The sequence below is a fragment of the Betta splendens genome, chromosome 1 (assembly GCF_900634795.4).
Source record: "Betta splendens chromosome 1, fBetSpl5.4, whole genome shotgun sequence".
Lineage (NCBI taxonomy): Eukaryota > Metazoa > Chordata > Actinopteri > Anabantiformes > Osphronemidae > Betta > Betta splendens.
In genome coordinates, this window is record NC_040881.3 from 15,403,767 (window position 1) to 15,429,123 (window position 25,357).

General features: G+C 48.0%; 1 protein-coding gene across 3 annotated transcripts; it reads right to left on the reverse strand.

Moving 5' to 3' along the window:
• Nucleotides 1-9: 9 nt before the first annotated feature.
• Nucleotides 10-25,039, reverse strand: cnnm2b (cyclin and CBS domain divalent metal cation transport mediator 2b). 3 transcript variants are annotated; one of them, XM_029144344.2, is made up of 8 exons: nt 23,373-25,039; nt 9,226-9,369; nt 7,447-7,584; nt 6,326-6,495; nt 5,734-5,827; nt 4,959-5,021; nt 3,537-3,715; nt 10-3,310 (listed from the first exon to the last, which is right to left on the reverse strand). In XM_029144344.2, the coding sequence occupies exons 1-8, from the start codon at nt 24,868-24,870 to the stop codon at nt 3,029-3,031; spliced, it is 2,568 nt and encodes an 855-aa protein (XP_029000177.1). In that variant the 5' UTR covers nt 24,871-25,039; the 3' UTR covers nt 10-3,028. The 3 variants fall into 3 exon arrangements, with proteins under 3 accessions (XP_029000177.1, XP_029000250.1, XP_055364626.1); XM_029144417.2 differs by lacking the exon at nt 4,959-5,021; XM_055508651.1 differs by lacking the exon at nt 4,959-5,021 and having other exon boundaries at nt 3,537-3,787.
• Between the last annotated feature and the right edge of the window lie 318 nt (nt 25,040-25,357).

Genomic DNA, 25,357 nt, shown 5'->3' on the forward strand with positions numbered 1-25,357 from the left:
TCACCTGTGTTGTCTGTTAATCATTCACTTTTTTATTAAACCACCAGCTGGAGGAGGCAATGGGAATGTTGTCTTCAGGTAGAAGAAGCATTATGGACAGCACACAGGTACAGTAGCAGCATTGGGATGAACAGGAGGCCGGTTAAACGCCAGCCTACAAAAGTATTCACATAATCAAATGTTGATGTTCAGCAGAAAATGGAATACACAGGAGCAAAAGAGACAGTTTGCGTGTTCTACATCACAGGAAATTAAAATAACCCAGTCACAGCTGATGCTTCCCTCAGTATTTCCTATTGTGCATTTGGACTTTTGTATGATCATCGTGCTTCCTGTTCACCTGTCAGGCACTGAGGTCCACCAGCGTGGGTGAATGTCACCAGCAACAATCTTAAACGTCTGCCCATCGTACACGGATTTCCTCTCTGGAGTGATTGTCCCCTGCAGAGCAGAGCCGGGTCTGCTGCATAGGAGCGCACACGAGTAAACAATACACAGCGGCAACAAGGACGGAGGCACTGTGTGCGGCTCTGGGCTGCTGCGCACACAGGCTCAGAGTTACACAAGGAAACAGCGTCCACCAGTGGTTACAAACTACACCTTCATTTTAAAAGACAGATTCAGGTTTTTTGTTTACATGTTGCCTGTGAAGTAGCAAGCAAACTGCCAGGGTACAGTACATATAATGTTAATAACCAGGCCTGGAGGTGGAATCAAAATCATTTTATAGTTAAGGATATGAAATAAACATTCAAATGGTTCTACTCTAAGACCCATGTAGCTTCAGGCACATACCGTAACGTTATCTTAGAACGCATTCCTGTCTTTATGAGGTAAAATAATACAGGCAAGACAATACTATGGGGGACAAAACTTGCAAATGCAACAAATGCATTTTGGGAAATTTGCTTGTTTGCTTCCTTCTTTGGATTTAGATGAGAAGATCAATACAGTAAATCCTGATTTAGATGGTGAGAAGATGGTGAATATGAGCCAAAACCGAGCCAAAGTGGCTGCGGTGATATGAACTATGAAAATCCAATTGTGAACTTTAGAGCCAGAGCAACGCTGGCTAGGTTCCAACGCTAGGTGCAGCTCGGAGGCTTTAGAAGGAAAAGTCTTATCTGTGTCACAAAGAGATGGCAAAGAAGGTTATTTCCCAAAACCACTCAATCTTACCTTTAATCACCTATTTTTAAAGTTGTGAAATAAACCTACAGTATATGGATGCATCTTTCTATTAAGGAAAATATTATAAATATATCTCTCTTTAATAGCAGCCAACATTTATGTGTAATATATAGATTTAGATTTTTAAAGAATTAATAAAATATTATTTATGACCTACATTTTGTGGGCACTCTGTTCCATATTTACTGTTATCAGGATAAAGCCTGAATCACCAGGCGCACAGATGCACCTCACCCCGCCTACAAACAAACAAACAAACAAACAAACAAACAAACAAACAAACAAACAAACAAACAAACAAACAAACAAACAAACAAACAAACAACAGGACACTTGAACAGCATAGCAGAGTCTCAGCGGTGCATACATTTCACATGGAGGTTGCTTTCCTGTGACGACGATGATCATCAGCATTAGATGAGGTCATTAATACTGTGCAATTATCAAGTTTGATTCTGCATAACATTGGCAACAAGAGGACCTCATGCATAGGTGTGGTGTCGGTACATTCAGGCACCTGGACACCTAGTGGACCCCCCCACCCCCCATTCAAATTACACTGCGGTGACGAGCCTGGGTATTATTCCAGCCATTATATAAACATGTAGTACATGTGTTCGAGGTCAAAAGATGGAAGAGCGACGGACTTGGGTAAAGTTTGCTTGTGGATGGCTGCTGTTTAGCATTATTCAAAAACAAATATACATATACATACAGTACATACATACAAATACATCTCTCAACTTATAATACAGTGATTTAATCATAATCATCTCTTAAATAAATTGAATTCATATTCATTGCACTTTGTTAAAATAATTAATTATATGATTTCTCTTAAAGGCAATAGTGTGATTTTTTAAGGTGAAAAAGATTGTGTGCCGTAAGCCTGATTTAGGATAATAGTAAAAATAACAAGATCTGTAATATACATAATGTATCTGCAAAAGACCCTCACCTCCTCATATACATCAGTGGATGTCTCTGTATATGTAGCATGTCCTGTTCGATATGCCAGGCGTGCCCCACGCACACCTCTGTGCGCATGCTCAAATGCCAGTTTAGGTCAAATCATCTTTCCACGCATACATATATACATACAATATTATAAAATAAATAAATACAGGAAACATTCTTGGTTCGTGGTTCAACGGTCTCTCTCAAGGCGTTTTTTGGTGCAGTCTTTGACTAACCGTTGCTCTGTGTGTGTTTGGGCTTGAGTCCTCGCAGGTGGGATCAACAGTCAACTGAGCCTCCCTGAAAAGATGCACGGGTGGGTGTGGGAGCGTCACCTGTGGGGAGAGTGGGAACGCGAGTCTAAAAACAGTCTGTGTCCACTGCAAAAAGGGGGACCAAAGTCTTTGGCCTGAGGAGATAGAGTGTGTGTGTGTGTGTGTGTGTGTGTGTGTGTGTGTGTGTGTGTGTGTGTGTGTGTGTGTGTGTGTGTGTGTGTGTGTGTGTGTGTGTGTGTCTGTGACGAGATTTGCATGCACTTCGTTGTCTTCTAGTCCAAGACGCCGCTATGAAATTGTCAGATTGTCCCAAAAAAAGAAGCTCAGTCACAGGTACATGTACTTTCCGAGCGCACCCTCTGCAGGAGAACAGCAGGGACTCTGACAGCATTCAGGTGGGGGCAATCGGGGCGACACAGCACCCGTCTTCCCCACTGCCCCTCAACAAAAGGGTCTCGCTGGCTGACTGGGGGCTACTGGTTGGAGCAGAACCCTCACTCCGTCCTCCTCCGCCTCCCCAATGTCCCTCATCTCCATCTACGCCACCACTTCGTGTGTCCATGAGACAAGCTGGAGGCTCTGGGTCTCCGCCGGGCTGGAAGGGGCTAGATGGGACCCTCGTTGTGGGCGCTGTGGTTGCTCCTGCTGAGCCCCACACAGTTCTGCTGCTGGTTGAGCAGGTGGGACGTCTCGTTGGCCACGGCTATGGCCACGGCCGGCGTGGTGCCGGCGGTGCAGGTCGTCGTGGCGACCGCGGTGGGCGTCTCCACCCCGTCGTGGAGGTCCATCAGCGTGAGCTCGATCTTAGTGAACTCGCTGTCGGTGGACTGGGGCGTCTTGTCCATCCGCGACGCCATCACGGCGTTCTGGTACTGTTGCCGCGTGACCTGGGGAGCAATGAGACGCCGTCACGCCAACTCAGTGAAGTTATTTCAAAGGCTTCGAAGGCTGTGGAACTGAAGCCCTCTGGTGGCAACAGACCGAATGCACAATGTTATCATCTTCTACATCTATCTGACCCTCCAGCTGCTCATGCTGTTTACAAGCCAGCAAGTGTTTTTCACCTGATGCTCATTTGATGATGAGCTTAATAACGATAATGATAATGCTCACCTTTATGTACTGCAGGTCCGACCGTGCTCTGACTGAATAATCGGGGACGTAGATTTGCAGGAAGGAGTTGAGCTGATTGTTGCTGCTGCCCAGCGTGGGGGTGATGGCGTCTATACGGTCGCTCCGGTTCAGGGAGTCTGAATGGTTGAGTCCAAACGGCCGAGGGGGAGATTTATTCTCTGTAAGAAGGGGAAGATGTGTAAAAGACAAGCGACTGCTCGATGTGACTCTGGGAGCATCCAGTCGTGTACCTGCTCTAACTCTGAGACTCATCTCTGAGTTTCAGCACAAGTCAAGCTCCTGTGTGTAGGTGATGGGGGTTTTTTAAGGTCCAGTGTTTGACATGAGCCCAGGATCTGGCTGTGATGTGTATGGAAATCTCATTTTCCTTAGGTGAGCGTTTCATACAGCATGTAAGGAGTCAGTGGTCTCCAGTGACGCTGCTTCCTTCTATGCGCTGCCACCTGTTTTATTTATTCACTTTTTGTACAGTTTTAATTAAAGCCAGATTATGTTTTCCACTTCTTAAAGAAGCCTGGTGAAAATCACACACAACAAAGTGGAAACGGCTTGGCCAACGCTAATGCTACTACGCCGGCTGGAATGTATGTAATCCCACGTTGGAATATGTGTGTGTGTGTGTGTGTGTGTGTGTGTGTGTGTGTGTGTGTGTGTGCAGTTGGCCAAACACCAGGCATGTGAACTCTTGAAGATTAGTACTCCACTTTCTAGGGGCTGAAGGGGCCGTGTCAGTACAAAAAAAAAAAAAAAAGGCCTTGTGAGTCAAGAACACAGACGCACACTCAGACGTGTGTGTGGCGCCACACTGGGCGAAGCAAACACGTGTCCGACCGCGTTTCCGGGTACGCGCTCGCTCGCGGCAGCGCGGCCGCAGATCTGCGTGGCGCGTGCGTGCGTGCGTGCGGACGTATGTGCGCGTCTCTGTGCTCGGCGGCGTCCGGCAGGGGGCTGGAGCTGTAGGTCTTGTTTATGTAGTTGGAGGGTTAAAGGCTAGGGGCGAGGGGGGCGGAGCCTGGGTCCACTCTGGGGCCTCCGAGTCTCCTGAACCATTCAGCCGCTTGACGAATGGCTCAGGGAACGAGGGCGTTAAGGGTGTTGTTTTCCACTCGTCCTCGTTCACACACGCACGCGCACACACACACACACACACACACACACACACACACACACACACACACACACACACACACACACACACACACGAAGACATCTTTTTCCCAAAATATGAATGTAGATGATTAACATTAGGAACACAGCATTCACACAACACATGCGAGTTAACCTTGCACTCAAACCCACTTGGCAAAGTCTCTGGTGTCTAATCAAAAAGCCGGTGGGGTGATGTTAATGAGGCGTTACAAGACAGGACGGTTTACACATAGAGAGTAAAGGCCACTGTACCTGGAGATCCCGCTAAGGACTCTGCCCTACTGACCACAAACGTGCGAGACAGAGACAGAGGGACTTGGGGAAGACGGGGGAGGGCAAAGAGAAGTGTGGGAGAGGGGGAGAGGGAGAGAAGTCTGTCAAAGGTGAGGAACAACCAGCTGTACGTTCACTGCAAACATCAATCAAATCAGCTTGTTTTGGGCTTAAATGAACCCACGTCCACCGTTTACTGCTCCGTCGTGAATCACACAGAGTTGGGTTTTTGGTTTGCGTGGGTCAGAGCAGGAGGAGGCGGGTGCACTGTCTCACCAGTAGGTGTCTCTCAGGCCCCACCACCAGAGGCAACACCAGTAACCAGAGAGGAGCAGTGCAGTTTATGAATGAAGTGGATGAGTAGCTTCTCATGATGTCACTGCAGGACAGTCTCATCCGTCTTACAGACGTTAGACTACACTTCTAACTGTGCACTGATCTCTGTCTGGGAGCTGACACAAGTCAAGGATGTGGGAAACTGTATGTGAGATGATTGCGGCGCTAAGAGAATAATATTTGAAGACATGTAGCCGTCTCTGACAGGAGACACAGATTTGCACTGTGGGTCCATGATCTGAAGGAAACCCCTCACATGTACCCTGTTTCTAAGACGTGGTGAGGTGAGGCCAATCAAGCCTTCAATCCCATTTTTGTAGTTCCCGACACAGTTGGTGCTGCAGAACAGCAGCACCGGCGCTCCGGCTCTGGCTCCTCCCACCCAGCGGAGACGATGGCGAGCGCAGCGCTGACTTACCGGGCGACGCGGTCAGAGCCATCATTCCGTAGAAGGAGAAGGGTCCCGCCTCGAACTTCATCCCCTCTTTCCCCGCCTCCACTTCCACTTTGCCCTGTGGAGAACGCAGGCTGTCAATATTTCATCACATTCACACCCTTCAAAACGCTTTTCTGCTTAAATGAATGAAGTCACTGCCGGTGAGCTCACAGGGAAACTCACTATTTGCACAAGGTCGGCATCTCTTTAATAGTTTCCTGCTGACGTGTTTTACGCCTTTTGTTACACCTTTGTGATCGCTATTGTGTTTGTGTTGACATCCTGAAATTCAATAGGGTTTCCTCCAGTCGCGTGCGCGGCGCCGACGTTTGCGTGACCACGGCACTGCTATCTGTGGCAGCGCCTGCTTGTTTTCACAGAGACTGCCCCGCGTGCATAGCGTTTTGGGATGCGTGGCACCTGTGAGAACAGACCCCTGCAGCACGGCTCTGCTGACTTCACTGCGAAAAGCCGTAGGACCCGAGAAAACAGGCCCGGGCCCTCAAACGCGGGCGGCCGTATTCACAGAGAGCGCTTTGGCCTCGCCGTAACGCGGCTTCATGGCTCAACGCACCTGCAGGATGAGGATGAAGTGGTCCACGGGCTTGTTCCTGTGGAAGAGGTAGTGCTCCGGCGCCCGCTTGTTCTTGTCGTCGTACTTCAGCTCCTGGATGACGTTCGGGTGCTTCAGCAAACGCAGGAGAATCTTCTCGGACATTTGCACCGGGGCGAAGGGTTCGACCTCTGAGACGGGAGAGGGAGGAAGAGGAGACGCGGATCAGAGCTCGGCAGATGCTGCAGCTTGAGGAGGGAAGACTTGTGAGTTTATCATCCAACAGTCATGCTTTTATATTTGTTTAACACGACGGTCGTAGTCTAAATATCACCTGAGCCAAAGTCATTCAACCTGTTAAATGACGCGTTCAAAGTGTGACACAACGAGAGCCTTCACCGGCGTTGGTGATGTGTATCAGCTGGCTGCTGTCTCCACCACCAGGAACTAAACTCCCTAATAGCCTTGAGGGAAACTTAATCAAAGCTTAGCTGCTAGGTCAAAGTTCTAAAGCAAATCCAACTGCTGTGAGGAGTAGTCAACTGCTGCTGCTGCTGCTGTAGTACTTGGATATTCTACTGCCTACTCAGAAATCCATTTCCCAAGGGAAAGGGGAGGAAATATTTCAAATTTTAATCTAAGTATGTGGACTTGTGTGAGAACTCTGATCACGGGCCAAAAATGCTGGATGTGATGTCACAGAGGAAGGAGTGGAAGCAGGCAGGCTGGTGTTTTTAAAGCTGGGAGCTGAGGTATTAGCGTGCATCCTCCCGGTAAACACGCTTTCAGGGGCACGGGCACGCAGACATCCCGTGCCGCTCGCCCGGGAGGCCTCGCACCTCTCCACAAACACACACGCATACCAACACGCTTGTTGTGAGTCCTCACACAACTCATTCGCCCCACACGCATACACAAAACAGATAGTCATTCCACACACATACGCACTCCTCCCTGCAGCCCACTTGCCCAAAACTCAAAGCCCATACGGGCGCGCACACACACACACACACACACACACACACACACACACACACACACACACACACACACACACACACACACACACACACACACACACACACACAGCGAGGGGCTGAGGGCACACTGGGGGAAGTCAAGCAGCAACGCAGCCCACTTGCCTGTTGCTAGGAAACGCAGGGTAGCCAGCAGAAGCTGAGGTGATATTTTAACCTTCATTTCATTGTCGGAGGGCTTGAAGGCCGAGAAATCCTGCTTCCTTTCCCGATGGGTGATTTTCTTCTTCGACTTGTTGTCAGCTGAGCGGGGACAATAAAAAGTCGGGCGTAAGACATGAGCGGAAAAACTTTCTCCGCAACAGACACAGGTCAGTTCGCGCTGCCTCAAAGGTGGTGAGTTAGTCGTGCTGGGTCAAACGGTGACTAGACTTGAGTGACCCACAGATCCTTGTCTTTTCCTGAAACAGAGCTGTGGTGTCCTTCCAAGAACTACAGGGGAGCTATAGGGGGCTACTACACTGTTAGCTTACCACATTCTTAGCATTACTTAAAGTCATATGTACTGTATGCATTAGGGCCACAGTGACCTTTACTGATACATGTACTCTACCACCTGATGCATTAACACTACGGTTCATTGTTTGATATGCATCGAAAGTAGAAAATGTAGGTTGTGATTTTACTAAATGATGAAGTCTCCACTGGACGTTAAATGTTGCAGTTCTTACGCAGAAAGTCTGATTCACAAAGAAAAATAATCCACTACTATGTTTTCTACTATACTATCCACCATGTACTGTACTACAAGGCCAATCCCATAAGTAAGGTCTCCTATTTAAAAAAAAATACAAACAACCATTTATGTTCTATATTTTCATCACTTTAAAGGTTGAATAATCATAAATTTTTCTTCATAATCGTCATTTGGGTCAGTGCATTTTTGTAGACGCTGTGACAGTGTAAGGCTACACATGTCAGACCAGCCTGCCACCGTTTGAAATCTCAAAAAAATTCTCAAATTCATTGCCAATTGACGAAAGTGTATGGACAGTTGTAGATGAATGCCGAAAACGTTTGCAGGCTGAGTTGAACATGGTGTGAAGATCGGCAGAGGACCCTGGATGCTCTCATTTGGGCAGTGAGGTGGTGTGACATGGACATTCTAAAACTGCCACAGCATCTAAAAATGCATCCACCCAAATGCTGATTATAGAAAAAAATAATAATTGTTCAACCTTTGAAGTCTGAAGAAATGATGTAAATGTGGTAGAAAATGAATGGGCTATTTGTATTTCTACAAAACCAGCAGGCCCCTGACAGATAAAGCTCGGGAACAGATGTGACACTTAGAGGCTCTACGTCTTCACACCATCAGACAGGGAGCATCACTAATAAATGAGAATTGAACTTTATTGATCCCACATTGGGGAAAGCGACCTCTGCCTTTTAACCCTTCCCCTGGGAGAGCAGTGAGCAGCCACGGGGAGCTCCTGGATAGTGTGTGTCTTGCTCAAGGACACACCTGGTGCCAGAAGCAGGGCTTGAACCTGTGACTGTCTGCTTCCTAGGATGATGCTCTACCTGCGATGCTACCAGGCCACAGAGATGGGATTCTTACAGTAAATTATTAATGTTCTTCAGTTAGCTCCATTGTCTCTCGTGCACCTGTCATTCAATTAATAGTAATGTTGATGAAATTGAAGGCTGGACAAAAAGGATAAAGGACAATCACACTAAAACTAAAAGGTTTACATTCATAATGCTCACAAGACATGTCTGTATGATAAATTATCTTTAAGGTGTGGATTATGCATCATTTCAGTGAAACGTATAATTCAAATATTCCTGCTACATACGTTTGAACAGTCCCAGTGAAAAGTGGAGCAGAGGCATTAATCTATTAGATGAGTGCATCCACGTTGTCTTGATGTGGGAACCTACTGTACAAATCGGTCTCATCCAGGATCTCTGATTTGATGATTTCTTCAATAACATCCTCCAGGGTGACGATGCCCAGGACTTCATAGAAAGGGTCGCCCTCGCCCTCGTTGTTCACCCTCTGAACTATGGCCAGGTGGGATTTTCCTAACGAGACACAGACACAGACACACAGGTAGATGATGGGGAATGACAGTGAACCAATACGACATGGATCACAGATAGTACTTTATCCAGTATTTCATACTGTGGCACCACTCACTCATATGATGTTGTGACCGCTGTAAAACTGAGGCTAGAGCACATTTCACAGTGGATCTGAATGAGTAGCTGTTCTCCATCATGTCAGTGAAATGCAGTCAAATCAAGCAGCTTGAGACACAGAGTTACAGTCAAACAGTCCTCGGTTTCATCATATGAGCCCTTCCTCCCCCCACATCTATGTTCCCAGGACCCTCCTGTGTGCTGTCCCATACGAAAAAAAAAATAAACTGCTGTGTATGCAGAGAATACGGTCAGACAAAACGCTAAACAAATTCTTTGCCTTTTCTCAGCTTGTGATCATTTAAAAGGAATTTTCCAGAGGCCCAGGCTAATATTAGCCCCTGCAAAATGAAGTTTCCATTCCGCCCTGGCGATATTCTCACCGAGCAAAGGAGCAGAGCGGGCGAAGCCTCCACTGTGTGATCAGATTGTCTCAGAATGGGTCGTTTGCATGTAGATACACGCCGGTGGTAAAAAGCAAACGGGGGACGCCGGCGCATGTGTGCACGCACGTGCGCCGGCGCGGGTGAGGTCGTATGTTTGTTTTCTAGGAACACGGGTACGCCGCCGTTCTCCGTCAGCTGATCCTGGGCTGATTATTGCACCGCAGCCACGCCGATGCTGCAGCAGGTCCGGCCGTGGGAACAGATGACGCGTTAAACCTCACACGGTGGCAGAAGCCGTTCATGCAAGGACGCTGCCGCCTTCGAGACACAGAGTCCACTTCCTCCTTCTATTAAGACGTCAGTGACACGCTTTATCACTGAGGGGGTCGGGTACAAGTAGGACAAACACAAATGGAGCCTCTGGGTTAAAGCAATCAGGCCTCAGAAGTCCTTGAGCAAGCGATAAGTTCCAGACTGCTCAGACCAGCACAGCACGGCCTAACAGATCAATGCACACTTCCTCGGCTTAAACGGCATCCACTCCAATCACGTCAGCAGCACAAACACGGGCTCCAAAGAAAGGAGCAGGACCTGAACCTGAACACAGACACGTTGAAACATCAGGCTTCAAAAGCTACCGCAGCGAACGACTAATCGTCAAACACGTGCCATGTCTTTCATCACTAGTGTGAATATTTCACACCCATGGACAATGGTTACACTGAGCTACGGGGGCTGCAGGAATGCACGCTGCACACATTAAAGGACGCTAATGTAGCAGCGAGCTAAACCAATCCCGTCAGGATGTTTGTCTAAGTCGGGAGCACTTTCATCGCCTGCTTCCTCGAAGGCGGCTGCGTGGGGATGATCCATTGTGAGAGCTCGACTAGAGGCCACACAGGTCACCACTTAACAACTTAAGTGGCTGCTGTGATGTTCCAGGGAAACGCTAGAGAATAGTATGTTTAGGTAAAGCTCAACAATGTTTATGCTAAAGTCCGTCCCATGGGCTGAACCGTCGAGAGGGAGAAATTTCACAAATTCCGTGGAACTGACAACGGAGGGAATATCCTCACCCAACGTCCCCTGTTCACTAAACTGTACATATTTCACCTGCAAATAGTCATTAGACGTGTTTCAAGTGAGCATTTCACCGCGCTACAGCTTTGGTTTGAAGACTACGTTTTGTTATGATCAGCTGGCTGATCAATAGGTTCCAACGTGGCGCATAAGACAGGAACCTTACGTATGTTAATAATATCATAATCTATATTTCATGTTTATTGTTCTAAAAAAGATCTGCATGATCTGACCATTTGGTCCAGACATTCATAGCAACCAGATGGCGACTCTTGATTATCACCAGCGCCACAGAGAGCTGAGCAGCTACCGCCGTGTTACAGAGTGCTGTGTGGCCTCAGGTTCTCTACAGTGTCACACTCTCCAGCTACAACTATGAGGTCCATTCACCGCCATTTTTTTGGCTGTTAACAGACCATTAACAGGCTGTTAGCCGTTAGCCGCTAGCTTTAGCCAGACATCAGCAAGCTGGATGCTGTGACCTGTGACCCCTATGATGTCATACACGCTTCCACATGGAGAGACTCCTAAAACAGCGTTTTCCACCAGGAGGCTGGAAATACACACTTTGAGACGGGAACCTTACAAACTTACAACAGTTGGGGTCAGTGGAAAGTAGGTGGATACTTCCCTGCTCTTGGTTGTCTGTATGTTTGTCTGAAGCAAATAACAAGTTAATTGATTTCTCAAAATTTGAGGGCTATTAGTCATAAATCTGGGGGTGGGGGTGGCTGGAGGTAGAGAGGTGAAGCGGACCCTGTGGAGCCTGGAACTTGGCTCCCGGCCTCAGAGAGAGCGTGTCCCTGCACGGACCACTCGTCCGGGGGCCTGGAAGCCACCACTGCTGCTTGACATCTGGGGCTGCGTAGCCCGAGTGCATGCTGGGTAGTTCAGCGCACAGGCGCCCTGCACGCAGGGTGAGGGGGCGATTCACTTTCATGCATTATTGGTTTCACGCTGAAAACCGCTAATGCCTTAGTCATTAGAAGGATCTTGTTTAAGTTTTCAAACCCACTTCTGGGAAGATGGTTGTGTACTGGCACTGTAATAAGCTGTTTCAGATTCCATCTGTAATTGAGTGCAGTCATGATACAGTACACACACATACATAGAACTGTACAGGATGATCATTTTCATTGCTCTAACAACAGAGAAGCGAATGGTTGAGAGCAAAGTTAGTATTTTACCATAGGAGACAGACAGAAACAACAGTTCATGTGTTCTAGTGTCTCACTGTGCAACTGGGAATGACCCGACAGCAAACGAACAGTTACGGGATCATCACCTTAAGGGCAAAACTGCTGTTTGAAATTTGACTGGAAGCCCCGTGGTGGAGCAGGAACACAAGTCAAAGGATCAGAATGTTCCGTGTGATTCATCCATCAATATACCAAATAGCTCCTAATCACCACCATATCATCGTCACAAACTGGTTACCGTCACAGAGACCAACACGTGTGTACAGATGTCACCACGTACAACTTAAAATACAAAAGTTCCCAAACTATTCAGGAAAACCTGAGTGGAAAAAGTGGAAGCGTGTGACTCAAACATCCGTTTACCCTGAAGAAACGAGCTCACAGCAGACAGAGGAGTCAGCAGACCGTAATGTTCTGTATGTTTTTATGCCCCTTTAATCACTCCATCATGCTGCTCTGTCTTAACCTGCAGTGGCAAACGCTCAGCGGATGACGCGTCCATGCAAGCGACAGAGCTACGCCATCGGCCAACATCAATCCATGCATCCTGACCCCAGAGCCAGGCCTGAGAACCTTGACTCGGGCCTTCAGAGACTGAGCCGTGTGCTCTTTTCCACCATTCCCAGCTTATTTATGGAATGCAGCTTTGTCATATTTTTCCATAGCCCAATTTTCCACTATAAATAGACACGTAAGGCAGAGAGTTGGGAGTGGGAGTATGAGGGGTCAGTATCTGTTGTGGACACTCATCGCTGCCCCCCCCCCCTCCCTCCATGTCTTGCACTCCTCCTGTTTTTCCAAATATTTGAGCAATGACAAATATAGTGCAACATTAGGGTGATGGGAACCCACTTGGTAGCTTTCTTTTCTTTCTTCTCAATTTACCTCCAGGAAAGAAAGTTTCAAGCCATTCTCACCCGAGACACGGACGTCATCTCGCCCTCATGTCTGATCAGAGTACAAAATCTATTTTCTGCTCCAACATGCTGCTCAAGGCACGCGTGGACACCTTCGGAGGCGTCGGCTCTTGGCTCGACTCACGCAGCGGATCTGCCGACGCTTGCATGAAGCATCACTCCTGTTGATGGAGCCCTTGAAGGCTCCTGCGACGTGCAGTAGCTGCAGCTCCTCCATTCTCACAGCACAGCGCAGTGCCAGCAGTAGGTGTAATGGGCAGAAAGACACCATCTCTTGAGCTCAACACCCACACAGAACACACTAAAGGTCTGCATTTAGAGAAATCCCTGAATTTGGGTGGTAACATAATGGGATGACTTGCTTTATGTCAGAATAAATAGAAACATTCGCTCGCATCTTAGTGCTCATTATCACCCTGTTAACATTTTGCATGAGACGGACTAATCGGGTTAATGCAGAGAAGTTAAGCTCGCTCGCCGCTCCAAACCATCATTAAGGGGCCTTGGTCACAAGATCACTCTCCTGCTACTAACCAGTGGTGCTACGCTCGCACACACGCAGACACGCACACACGGCTGGAATGACATTGTTGTTCATTCAGAGAAGCAGTTTGCTGTCGTAGCTGGCTGCGTTTGTTGTTGAAAGGTCCCCCGGGTGGAGATTCCTTTGAGCCTCAGTCATAAGAAGAGGCATCAATGGAAAACCAGTGGGGATAAATGAATGGGCCTGTGGTCAGGTGCTGCTCTGTTATGCGAGTGTTGCAACTGCTGAACGGTGAGCGTGTCACAAACCCACGACAGGAACCAGACGTGTTCCAAAGGAGAAACGCTCGTGGATGTAGAACTATGATCACATTAACTTTGTCTGATCTCATTTATCTCCGTTTAGAGAAGGTTGTAGGTCAATATGTCATGATAAGGAAGGTCACATGACACATTCTCACACATAAACTGACTGAACGTACTTCTCATATCAATCTTGCATTTGGAGGCTGATTTCATGAGCCTGGTCTTATCAGGTCTGGAGATTTCAGTGGTTGAACGTTAGAAACCCTTTGTCCTGATCGTTATCAGCGATCGTCTGATCTGGCAACCAAGTACAACGTTCTGTACTTGGTTGTGGTTGGACGTGTTCTAGTGGAAAACATTTTAATGGTTTTAACACAAACGTAATGGACGCACCTTTTGCTATTAATGAGGATAATGTTAATGATTTTTGTTCATTTCTTATCCACATGCTACTGTTATGTAAAAGGCTGGTGTCAACTGAGTCAAAGGGAAACAATATGGAATTGCAGATTATATTGCATGTGGTGATGCTGTCATGGCCGTCACCAGATTGGAAAGACATGTTTGAATTCTGCTGGAAAGGTCCCGCAGTGATGTCAAGACGGGGCGTGAGGAGTCTGGTTTTAGTACAGCTGAGTTTTGTAGTATTTGTAGTATGTAGTGTTCTCCACATGTGAAATGAAAACATGAGAGACACCTCCTGACTGTTCATTCAGATAAGTTCCTCGGAGCGTTCTTAGTTGGCTGATGTCTAATGATTTCTCCATCAGCCTCTGCCTCCTAATCTCTACCACTATGTCGCCGTCCTGGCGAAACCACATCCACTCAGGATTTGATTTTTCACTCAAACATATGTGACACTGTGGACGCTAAAGGTGCATTAACCTCGGCTTATCTGTCGCCTGAAGTTCAGCGGGGCTTTACGTCCTGTGGGAGTCATCGCAAGTAAAAACGCTAAACCCATATTTCAGTACGAATGTGTCATCATATTTAACAGGGAAAAAAAAGAGATCTGTTTGTTATACGACGTGTTATAGATACTTAGATAAGACACAAGACAAGATAAGACGCGCAGATAAGACACAGTGTTCAGCTTTCTTTGCAAAGATCTTTGGCGATACGAAGATGCTTCTCATCATACCTTTAATTCTTCCTGATAACCTACAGTGAAGTTCGATACTCCGATATGAAATCAAAGGCGTAATAAATCACCGATGCACACAGCGGGTCCACCTGCTTCCTTGCAACGCCGGCCTGCGGTTAATGTGTCACGCTGCAGCGCCTCGGCGCCGTCGCTTCCCGCCGTCCTCTCTGGACGCACGGGCGGGCGCCAGAGCTAACACCTGTAAACACGCGTTTTTGGCATTAAGCGCTTGGAGCTTTAAAACTCATAATTAAAACCTCAATAAAAACAATTAGCCTAGGCGAAATCCTTAAAGCTAGAATGAGCTAAGTACTCGATAAAAAAAGCTCCTGTGCTTTGTGCAATAAGCTTTAAGGAAAGGGCTTGTTGGGGAAAACATGAGAACTGTATCCTTACGTTACTCTTCTAAGTACTTCTTCACATGGACTGATTAAGTTACTACCAACAGTGATCCCACATCATTTCATGTGCTTACTGCCAAACACAGTACATGGAATATATAAATTCCAGGGATTAAAAAATACTCTCATGCTGTATAAATAAGCGTTCCACACATTGCTGACACTTCAGAGAGTGGCTCTAGACTTAATGGTGTGAGAATGATTTTACTTTTCACCTTTATTAACTGTGACCTGAAGGCACGTTAGTAATTTATTAACATTTGAACTACGTGTCATAGTATCTTCATAGCTATACATAGTTACACCACTGTGTAAAAGATGTAGAATTGTGTTAAATTCAATATGGATCAAACCACAAGTTGATGATTAGTAATCATCTATTTTATTTCAGACTACGACAACTACTCCAGAGTGTCAGTCAACACCGCACAGAGTTCCTGGAAATGATCTGAAACAGTTCTTCTCAAACAATTAAGGTCTTGACCCTGTAACACTCAAATGACCTTAAACACTTTCTCTCAGCATTAAGCCCCCGCTGATTACTAATTAACAGCTACTCATGAAAACACATGTTGAAATCTATTCCCAGTTCTGGAACAGTGAAATTATTATTTACCAGCACAAATAAACCTAAGACTAGTACACACTTAAATATGACATATATCAGGGTAAAAAAATCCTCCTAAAGAGGGAAATGAGGGTGGGTAAAAACAGCCAAACCACTATAACCAATACAACTCAGAAACAGACACACTGGCTTCATTTCAACCCAGTTTGTTTTTGTGTATAGATGTGGTAAAAAGGAAGAAAACAGTGAATTCCACCAGCTTTTCAGACATTTTTTTACTTCCACAACATGAAGTAACATAAAAAAGAGGGGTTCATTTCAGGTCATTCGTCGTTAAGTAAGGTAACCATCTAGTTCATCAGACGTCTTTATGGATGAGGCACTGTTTCTACGAGGGGCTGGTGGAGCCTGAACGCAGGCCCCACCAGCCGCTGAAAGCATCCAAGGCCACAAGTGGCTCCAACACATGCAGCGCAGAGTGATTTTAATTTGGAAAACGAAAGCAGCGAAACAACCTCTCCAGCGCACGCTGCTACAAAGAGGGGCTCGAAATGGTCACATGCACTTTTGAGAATGAAACTTCATGGCCCATTGGCTTTTGCTAATAAATGCTTACAGGTGACCGGTGCCAATTTCTCAGAAACCAAAACAGGGGTGTGAGAATTTTCCAAATGTTCCCAAAAATGACTTTAATTAGTTTCCGACACACTTCTAAAATCCATAACCTTCCATTAATAATTAATCACGATGAAGCCTGTAAGAGTGAGTCTTGGCGGTCCATCCATTCTGTCGTATTTATTATTAAAGTGTTTTACATGGCCAGATGAAATGAAGCACTACCACTGCTGAAGGCTCCGAAAAGAAGGCTCCATCAGCTGATTGTAAAAAGCGCTGGTGTCTTTCGGGCCTGCGAAGGGCCCGTCTCGGGCTTTTCCTCCTGCCAGTAAATGGAGAGACGGACAGTGTGCCCGGTGTTATCAATGAAGCCAGCCCCTTGGCTCTCCAAAAAGTGCAGCTTGGACGGAGTCCACGGCAGGGCATTAGGCCTGGAGGTTTGTGTCGTTTGTAATTTATAACACTGAGGGAAATGGGCAGGAGGACAATATGGAGAGAAGAGGGAGAGAGGGAATGCAGGAGGAGGGGGATGGGACTTACTGCACAAGCAAGTGGCTCTGCTTCCCTGAGTGTCCTGCACAGAGCCTGGTTACTAGGCTGAGCAAGCTGGAGGGGGTTCTGTGCCTCTCTGAGGGTCTGAGGAACGGCCTTTTCCTTTCTCTACACGGAGACCGACACATACCACATACAGATATAGCTGAATGTATGCGCACAGAGGGCAAATGTGGAGTATGGGAGTAAAGGCATGAAATGTCAACGCTACCGCAGCAGAAGACTCGCAAGATGAAGTGTATGATGAATGCATCCCACTACCTCTATGTGTCTTTACTGTGTAGCTCTGACCTCACTCAATGACTGATCCTTGCTATGAGGACGCAGACCTGATTTTCACAGCAGCGCTGCATTTCAGATCACAAACGTCCTAATTATCCTCCTCCTAATAGTCATACTGCAACACTAATAGCTGCAATTTCCCCTTGTTTCATAAGAATGACATTATGGCGATAGCATCCTAAAGACATAAGTGCAGGAGGAACAAACATGTCGGTGGCGCTTCCCTCTCACTGAGGAGGAATCTGCACACCTACTGTATTTCCTCTGGACAGATGAAGTCTGTCAATAAATGGGAAATGGCTGATTCATCTCACCGCGATGACAGTACAGATATTGGTTTTGTGGTCTACAATGCTGACTGGGTGGTTTTGAATTTCATTGAATCAGTAACTAAATTTCCATTTGGAGTAATGACATCTTGACAATGACATCATCACAACATAACACAACCACTAAAGAGTGTGTAATTCGACAGATTGGGCATGTATGTGATTTTTTTATGATGTGTGATTTATGACTGCTGCACTAAAATAAACAGCTAATCACTCAAGTAACTTGTAATTTAACCAGTGCTGGTAGGTTTAAGTTGCACAGGCACCTGCTCATCTGCGCTGTCACAAACTCTGCTCACACATTGGTTCTTCATTAAAGGTCCAGTGTGATCTCTGTTTTGGGAAACAGCTTAATGAAAGCAACGTGGGGGTGGCTGCATTCTCCATTGCATAATAACAAATTTTGCTCAGTAGTGCATGGCTACAGATCCTAGGCAACATGTGCTGGAAGCACACTCAGCTCCTTAGCTACACCCACAACACAAGGCTCCCAAAGCCTTGCTTCAGGAACAGCCATCATCAGAGGCTCCTAGAAATGAAATGAGTCACTAATGAGTTTACCGTAAAGTTATTGAGGAGAAAAGATGTGAACTGACATGCGTAACTGTGAAGAAATGAAATGTGTGAATATGCCTTAGCGTCACCTCTTACAAAAAGGGGCCTCAGATTTTCTCCTCCAACCGATTCTTTACAGACTTCATCTTAGGGGACGTTCATAAAAGTCGCTTGTCCCTCCACAATGCACCACTGCTACACACAGATCAAGGTGCCACACAAAGAGGCCAGGATCCCTCACATCAAAAGGAAACCACACACTTGGCTCGTGTCTCAGCGTGTCATCGTACAGGCAGCTTCTTTTACAGATGAGCGCGCTCTTCTGTGCTACACTATATTTCTGGTTGCGCAGTGATTTGCCAAATGGGGCAAAATTGGAGGTTGACACATTTTTTCGCATTCCGACTTAGGAGTTACTGTAAAACAACAAAATCTATATGAATAGTATAAAGCCTCTCTTTCTGAGCCGAGAACACGCAACAGAACGCTGTAACTCAGGAGTTCCTGCGCTGCATGTGAAGTATAGGACAAGAAATGTAAAGAAAAGTCATAATGCCAGATCAGACAGGCTTTGGGAATGCACCACTCAACTATTGTACTAAGCGGGTCTTAATGGCCTACTCCATGTTGTACCAGAATCTGAAGAATGTAGGCCAATTCAAAAGCTAGTATTTCAACACAACAAACTCAGGAGTTCAATCAGTACAATATCCAAATCACCAAAAGTCAATCACGTATGCAGTCGCTCACTCGTCCAACATGCCAACTAACATGTATTTGATAATATGCGTGTTATCAATCACATCTCACACCACGTGGTGAAGTTCTATAAAAAGCTCACTGTGTTCAACACAAGCATCTTATCTTCTCACTACAATAACTGATTTATTGTTTTACACCAATAACTATAAATAGCATATTATATCAGTGCTGTGTCCACTGCTTCCACTCATTAGTATCACACTTCACTGTTGGAGATCTTGAACTCGATAGAAATCCATACCAGTCCATTTAATACCTTCATTTCTTTGCCAGTGTTTTTGTCCAAACAATCCAACCCAAACAATGAGCAAACCTAAATATTGTGAGTAGATATTGTTATTTTGCTTGGTTAAATTGTCTCGGTGTATATGTATTATTACAGAAACAAGCAGCTCTTTTGTTGTCGTGGAGCAAGATCGAGTCCGGTCAAGAATACAAGAACGCCAAGAACTGTTGGGTTTCAGCATCTTTGGGCTTCGGTTCTTCTGTCCAGCTCCTGTCAGGCAGATGTTATCAGCCCAGATGAACCCAACTGCAAACTACCTGCTCTGCACCTACAGTACTATACAAACAAATGGAGGATATATTCATTCTCATTTTTGTTAGATCCCTTCATAAGAACTATTTGCCACCATACTGACTTTTACAACTTTTATTGTATGTAACTAGTTAATAATTTTGGATCTTTATCAAATGGATTAGAACAATCAAGCTGAGATGAATTACAGAAAGGTTTGAAATACAGTGGGCCGTTACAGGCAGCTGCATGTATCAAACATTACATGTGAGTGAGTATTATGTGTATGATAAACTATGAAGGCTTCGGTGCTGCAGGACAGGCACTAGTTAAATAAACAAGCACGAGTAACACATCACACTTGCATAAGCAGATGTTAGCAGGCTGTTACAGTGTGTCGATGGAAACTGGTGACGTGCTAGTGCCAGTAGCAAGAGAGAAAGGCTACTACAGACAGAGGAGATGCCCTCAGTCTGCACAGTACAGTGAAACGCAGACAACCCTTGATTTGAAGCAATTAGTTTGATAAAGCGAGCGGCCGGCGGGAGACGTCCTGCTGTGTTCAAAGGGGGCGTCCCTCATCAGGAAACATGAAGTGTTCTTACCAACGTGATGCCATTCAATCCCAAAAAGCCGCTAGCACCGAGGGCTAACAGGCAAACGCTCCCACTCACTTTCTAGACGTTTGCCGCGATACGCTCTAAAACCAGGAAAGTGCTGACGGCGTTTCACGGAGGCCAACGGGAAAAAAAGGACTTGCACTTTAAGACTAAGAGCCGAACAAAGGCACCGTGAAGGCTGTTGAATCTGAATTAAGCATAGATTGGCCTATATTGCAGCAATCGGGGGAAATGGTTCGAGACGTGCCAGGCCTCATGTAGGCGGTTTCACCCCGGAGACTTCACTCTCCAGCGGCGGCGCATGCACTCAACAGAAGGGCAGTCGCTGCCTTTGAGACGGGGGACGGGAACCGTGCTTATCACACGCGAGCAGCAGAGCGAGAACCTCAACGTACACAAGCACTTTACGGCTCAGAGATAAGAAGACGCGGCCGCGTTACTGGGACGACGGGGAGACGGCGACTGGGCCCAGTCGCTTTCTCGCCGCGGGCCAGAACTAGACGGTACTTCGTGGGCACGAAGTGCTTTAAGAACAATGCATGTGAGTGAGTGATTAACTTTCACTTTCAGAAATGTCACACATAAGTCGAAATCAGAGGGGCAGCTGCATTCCTGTGTCTGACTCCGCTCCTGGGTCCGGCCCCAAAAGCCACACTGCGACCCACTCATTAACCAGTAAACCTGCAGCTTGACAAGCAGCCCCTGGATGACAGTAATTGTTGCGATGACAAAGAGTGAGGGAGGGCAATTATCGACGGGGTCAGAAATTTCCAGAAGGCTGTCTGCCTGAATTAAAAGGCTCCTGTGTGAATCTGAGTGCCACCCCTGACCTAGGGCCCGAGTGGGGCGGGGGAGAAGATAAGCGCGGCCACACGGCGGGGATCAAGATGTGACTTTTGCACAGGCCTCCGTCGTATCTGGCGCCCGCGCGGAGCAGCGGCGCGTGTCGCCTGCGAGCGGCCGAGTCGAGGAATCAGCGCGGTGGCGGAGTTACGCAACGCCGCCGAGCGGAGGACGCGAAACATAAAACCGCGGTGTTTAAAAGAGGAACCGCTGTGCGGAGGAGCCGCCTCGTCCGAGGGTTCAGATCCAGCGTGAACAAGCGGCGCCAGCTGCTCCGGCCGCGCGGCCTCGCGGCTCGTGTCGCCGGCCTTTCGGGGTTTGTTGTGTTTTTTTTTTGTTTTTTTTCCCAAACAGACTTCTAACAGACGACCGCACGGCTCCGCGAGCGGCATCAAATTAATTAACAGTGACTTACGATACAAAGCACTTTGAACTGACTGTGTGCTGTGCTCAGAGCCAGATTGACGGGGAACTTTGACCCCCAGCAATCCCTACGACGCTCGCTTATGACTTCCATGAGACGCTCGAGGCGAATTCCCTCTGGCGCCGGGCCAGCTGCAGAAACACTGCCTCAGCCTCCTCACACCAGGACCGGCCCTACAGTATGTGATGAAATACGCTGCCAGTGTAATGCTGATGGTCACACGTCTCACCGCATTAGCAATAATGCGTTTAACTTCAACACCCACCGCTGCAGTGAAACCGTCCGTTCCTTTTTATTGTCAGTCGGTGATGGACTTTCCATAAGCTTTACGTGCACCTCATTCATGTGACATGGCTCCGTTTATGATCCAGACTCGCATTCCTCGTATTCAGCAGTGCTCAGATCGGCTACGTGATTTACATAAAACAGCCGAGCTGCACCCGAGAGGCTCGCTGGAAAACAACTGCAACACAGGGTTTGCAGTGAAAACTGCACGACAGCAGTGAATCGGCGACGGATGGAGTAAATACTAAAGTCAAATGTGACCTAAAAAGACAAGTGTGCGCCCTTCAAACCACGCAGACGGTGCTAGTGCAAGTGAGTGAACACAGCATCATCGCTGCTTGACTTTTTGTGTATGAACCTCCAATGGGACCAGGTGTTGTCCAGTCAAAACACATGAGCAGCACAGACAGTAGTAAGCGGCTTCGTCACTCATCTCGCTGCCTTCAACAACAAACACCCAGTCCAGGTTTCCGTTATCCGCTAAATTACTGCTGCCGCTAATGGTTATCAGTTAATGTGCCAAATATGTAATAAAACAATATACTGCACACACTTGGCTCATTATTGCAATAATGCAACGCGTGACAGTGCTGCATGGCAACGACTCTGGCTCCATTTACAAAACTAGTGCTGAACACAAACAAACCCCCCACCTAGTATATTATGCAACGCTAATTTGGCATGGAGATCTACACCTAATTTCTGGTAATGGAGCCCAATGATCCCCCCCAAATAATCCTCTTAAAGTAAAGTGAATATTCTAATGAGCACGCAATCGTCACTTGTTGTTTTTCTGATGTGTGTTCGCTGACGCAGGGGCCGCGTGTTTGACCCCGACAACAAAGTGGGCTTCCGGGAAACAGCGGGAGGTAAACATCAGGTACACTTTCTCACGCAACGCACGCCGGCACAACACGCGGGGGGCTCCGGGGCGTCGAAGGTTGTTATTCGTTATCCGCACGAGTGCGCTCCGATCGCCGCCATCGCACGGCGGGCGAGCGCGACAGCGGTGGCGGGTGGTTTAAGCGGGCCCTCGAAGCCGATGCCCCCACCTGATAACCCCATCACCGCCGTTGGACCATTCCCACATGGTCCAACGCGTTCACGGGGGAGCGAGGGGGAGGTGGAGGAGGCTGAATGAATGAGAGGGGAGGAGAGAGAGAGAGAGAGGGAGCGTGTGAACGTTAACTGAATGGAAGCAGTGGGGAAAGATAACGGCTCCTCCACCTTCGCAGGAAGTGGCCGGCGAGCGCGGGTACCTGACCACTACGTCACCCACCGTGAGACCGGGTCTGATAAGCGGCGCCAGAACGGCCCCATCCTTCTTCCCTCGTCCCTCTCAGTACCTGGAGTCTAATGTGAGGCTTTGAAGGCAGCAGGCGTCTGAACTGAACCCGTAGATGAACCGAGCAGCACGCGAGGCCAGAAGCTGCGGTTCCGGGACTGTACCTGCACTTACTATTACATAAGAGGAGGAGGGGTGGGGTCAAAGGTTAAAGGCCTGCCCGCTTACACTGTGACCTTTGCGACGAGAGGATCACAACACCATCACATACACAAAGGCAAAGCAGTCAATAAAGGAGCGGATACGAGCGCTTTAAAGGAGCTGTCTCACCTTTTTTAAACTCCTCCAGCATCGCGTCCAACTTGGTGTCGTTGAACACAAAATGCAAAGGGTGGCTGTAAAACTTTGTGATGGTTTTGAGCGGGGTGCAATCATCCGGGTCCACAAAGGCCAGGTCCTTGACGAAGAGCAGGTCCACTATGTTGGACCGCTCGCCCTCGAAGACCGGGATGCGCGTGTAGCCGCTCTTCATGATCTCCGACATGGTGTGGAAGTCCAGCGTGGCGTCGCCGGGGATCATGAAGCAGTCCCGCAGCGGCGTCATCACGTCCTCCACCGTCTTGGTCCTGAGCTCCAGCGCGCCCTGGATGATGTTGAGCTCCTCCTTCACCAGGTCGTTGTACGGGTCCGTGACGCGCAGCATCTCCAGCAGCTTCTCCCGGTTGTACACGGTGCCGATCTCCTGGCCCAGCAGGTAGTCCAGCAGCTTGCTCACCGGGTAGGAGGCGGGGAAGGTGAGCAGCATGAAGAACTTGGTGAGGAATATGGTGTTGGCGCCGACGGCCAGGCCGTGTCTGGAGCAGATGGCCTGCGGCACGATCTCCCCGAAGATGACTATTCCGATGGTGGACATCACCACCGCGATCAGCCCCGAGCCGGCGATGTCGTCCAGCAGGATGGTGAGCGTGGTGTTCACCAACACGTTCCCGAGCAGCAGCGAACAGAGCAGGTAGTTCCCTTGGCTCCGGACCGGCTCGATCTTCTTGGCGTAGTTCTTCTCCCGCTCCGTGCCGCAGTTCTGGACGATCTGGAGCTCCATGGGGTCCAGGGCCATGAGCCCCAGGTTCAAGCCGCTGAACATGCCCGAGAGGCACAGCAGCATGGAGATGAAGATCACCTGGAGCCAGAACGGCAGCAGGAACTTCTTCTCCTCCACCACTATCACTTTGGTGTCGTCGCCGTCGTGGTAGATCCACGTGTTCTCCGTCCACGGGTCGTGCATCCCCGCCGCGGCCGGGGTGGAGGTGGCGATGCAAAGGTAATACGCTTTACTCCTCTCCGTCTTCCGCAGAGGTTTGACCTCGATCTCAACTATTCCGGAGGTCTTTCGGTTGAGGATGATGTTGGGCAATATAATTATATCCGACGTCCTAATGCCGCAGGGATGCGAGCCGGACGTGTCCTCCTGGCTCCGGTTGTCCCCCGAGGAGCTGTCAACGCTCCCGATCGCTCGGCTGCGCTCGTGCTCCGTAAAGGCGATTTTGGACCAGGTCTCGTTGTTGATGTTCTGCCCGTACACCCGCAATTTCACCCGAGACCGCTCACTCACCCGCAGGAAGCCCTTATCCATGAAGGAAATGTCGTCCGTGTCCTCCAGCCGCAGCCCTATGATGACGGTCTCCTCGGACCCTTCCTTGCCACTCGTCGTGGTGACACAACAGCCAGTGACAGTTAAGAAAATCATCGCCAAAGCTCGGACCCGGTTAAGTGACGCCATTTTTGCAGTGGTGGGTGCTTGGGACAACGGCCCTGCCATATTGATAACCATTGGCAACCAACCTCCTGAATGAAAAGGGCTTTTAATAATCAGAGCCAGTCGGAGTCCGCCTTCATCTCCGCCGAGGGTTGCCGTGACTTGTGCATCGGGACCTGCTCGTTCCCACTACGTGTCCGACACTGGCGAGTCGCGAGCGCAGGCTTACGGGCCACTCGTGCCTCCCCTGATGTCCCCGAGACGAGCGACCGCGGCGGCCAATAAGGAGGAGACGCTGGCTGGAAGGCGGGGTGTCTGCAGTTTCCCTGACCAATCACATTCCAAAACAAGTGCACCTCATGTAAAGAGACAGACAAGACTTCCCTCGTGACTTTTTGAAACATATATCCCACCACAGGAGGTAATAAACTTGATTGATTGCATTATAAGTAAGTATGCATTCATTTAACATATTAATTGAGAACGTTACATGTGCAAGTTGGTTACTTCTGAAATTTTCTTTTTTATAAATTAGTTTTCACACTAAATTTGATGTCTCTGT

Coding starts and splice junctions, on each gene's coding strand:
- cnnm2b (XM_055508651.1), bottom strand. CDS start 24,870: ATGGTTATCAATATGGCAGGGCCGTTGTCCCAAGCACCCACCACTGCA. Junction 9,370..23,372: donor GCTGGAGGAGTTTAAAAAAG/GTGAGACAGCTC, acceptor GTGTCTCGTTAG/GAAAATCCCACCTGGCCATA. Junction 3,788..5,733: donor GGCTCTGACCGCGTCGCCCG/GTAAGTCAGCGC, acceptor GAGTTAGAGCAG/GTACACGACTGGATGCTCCC.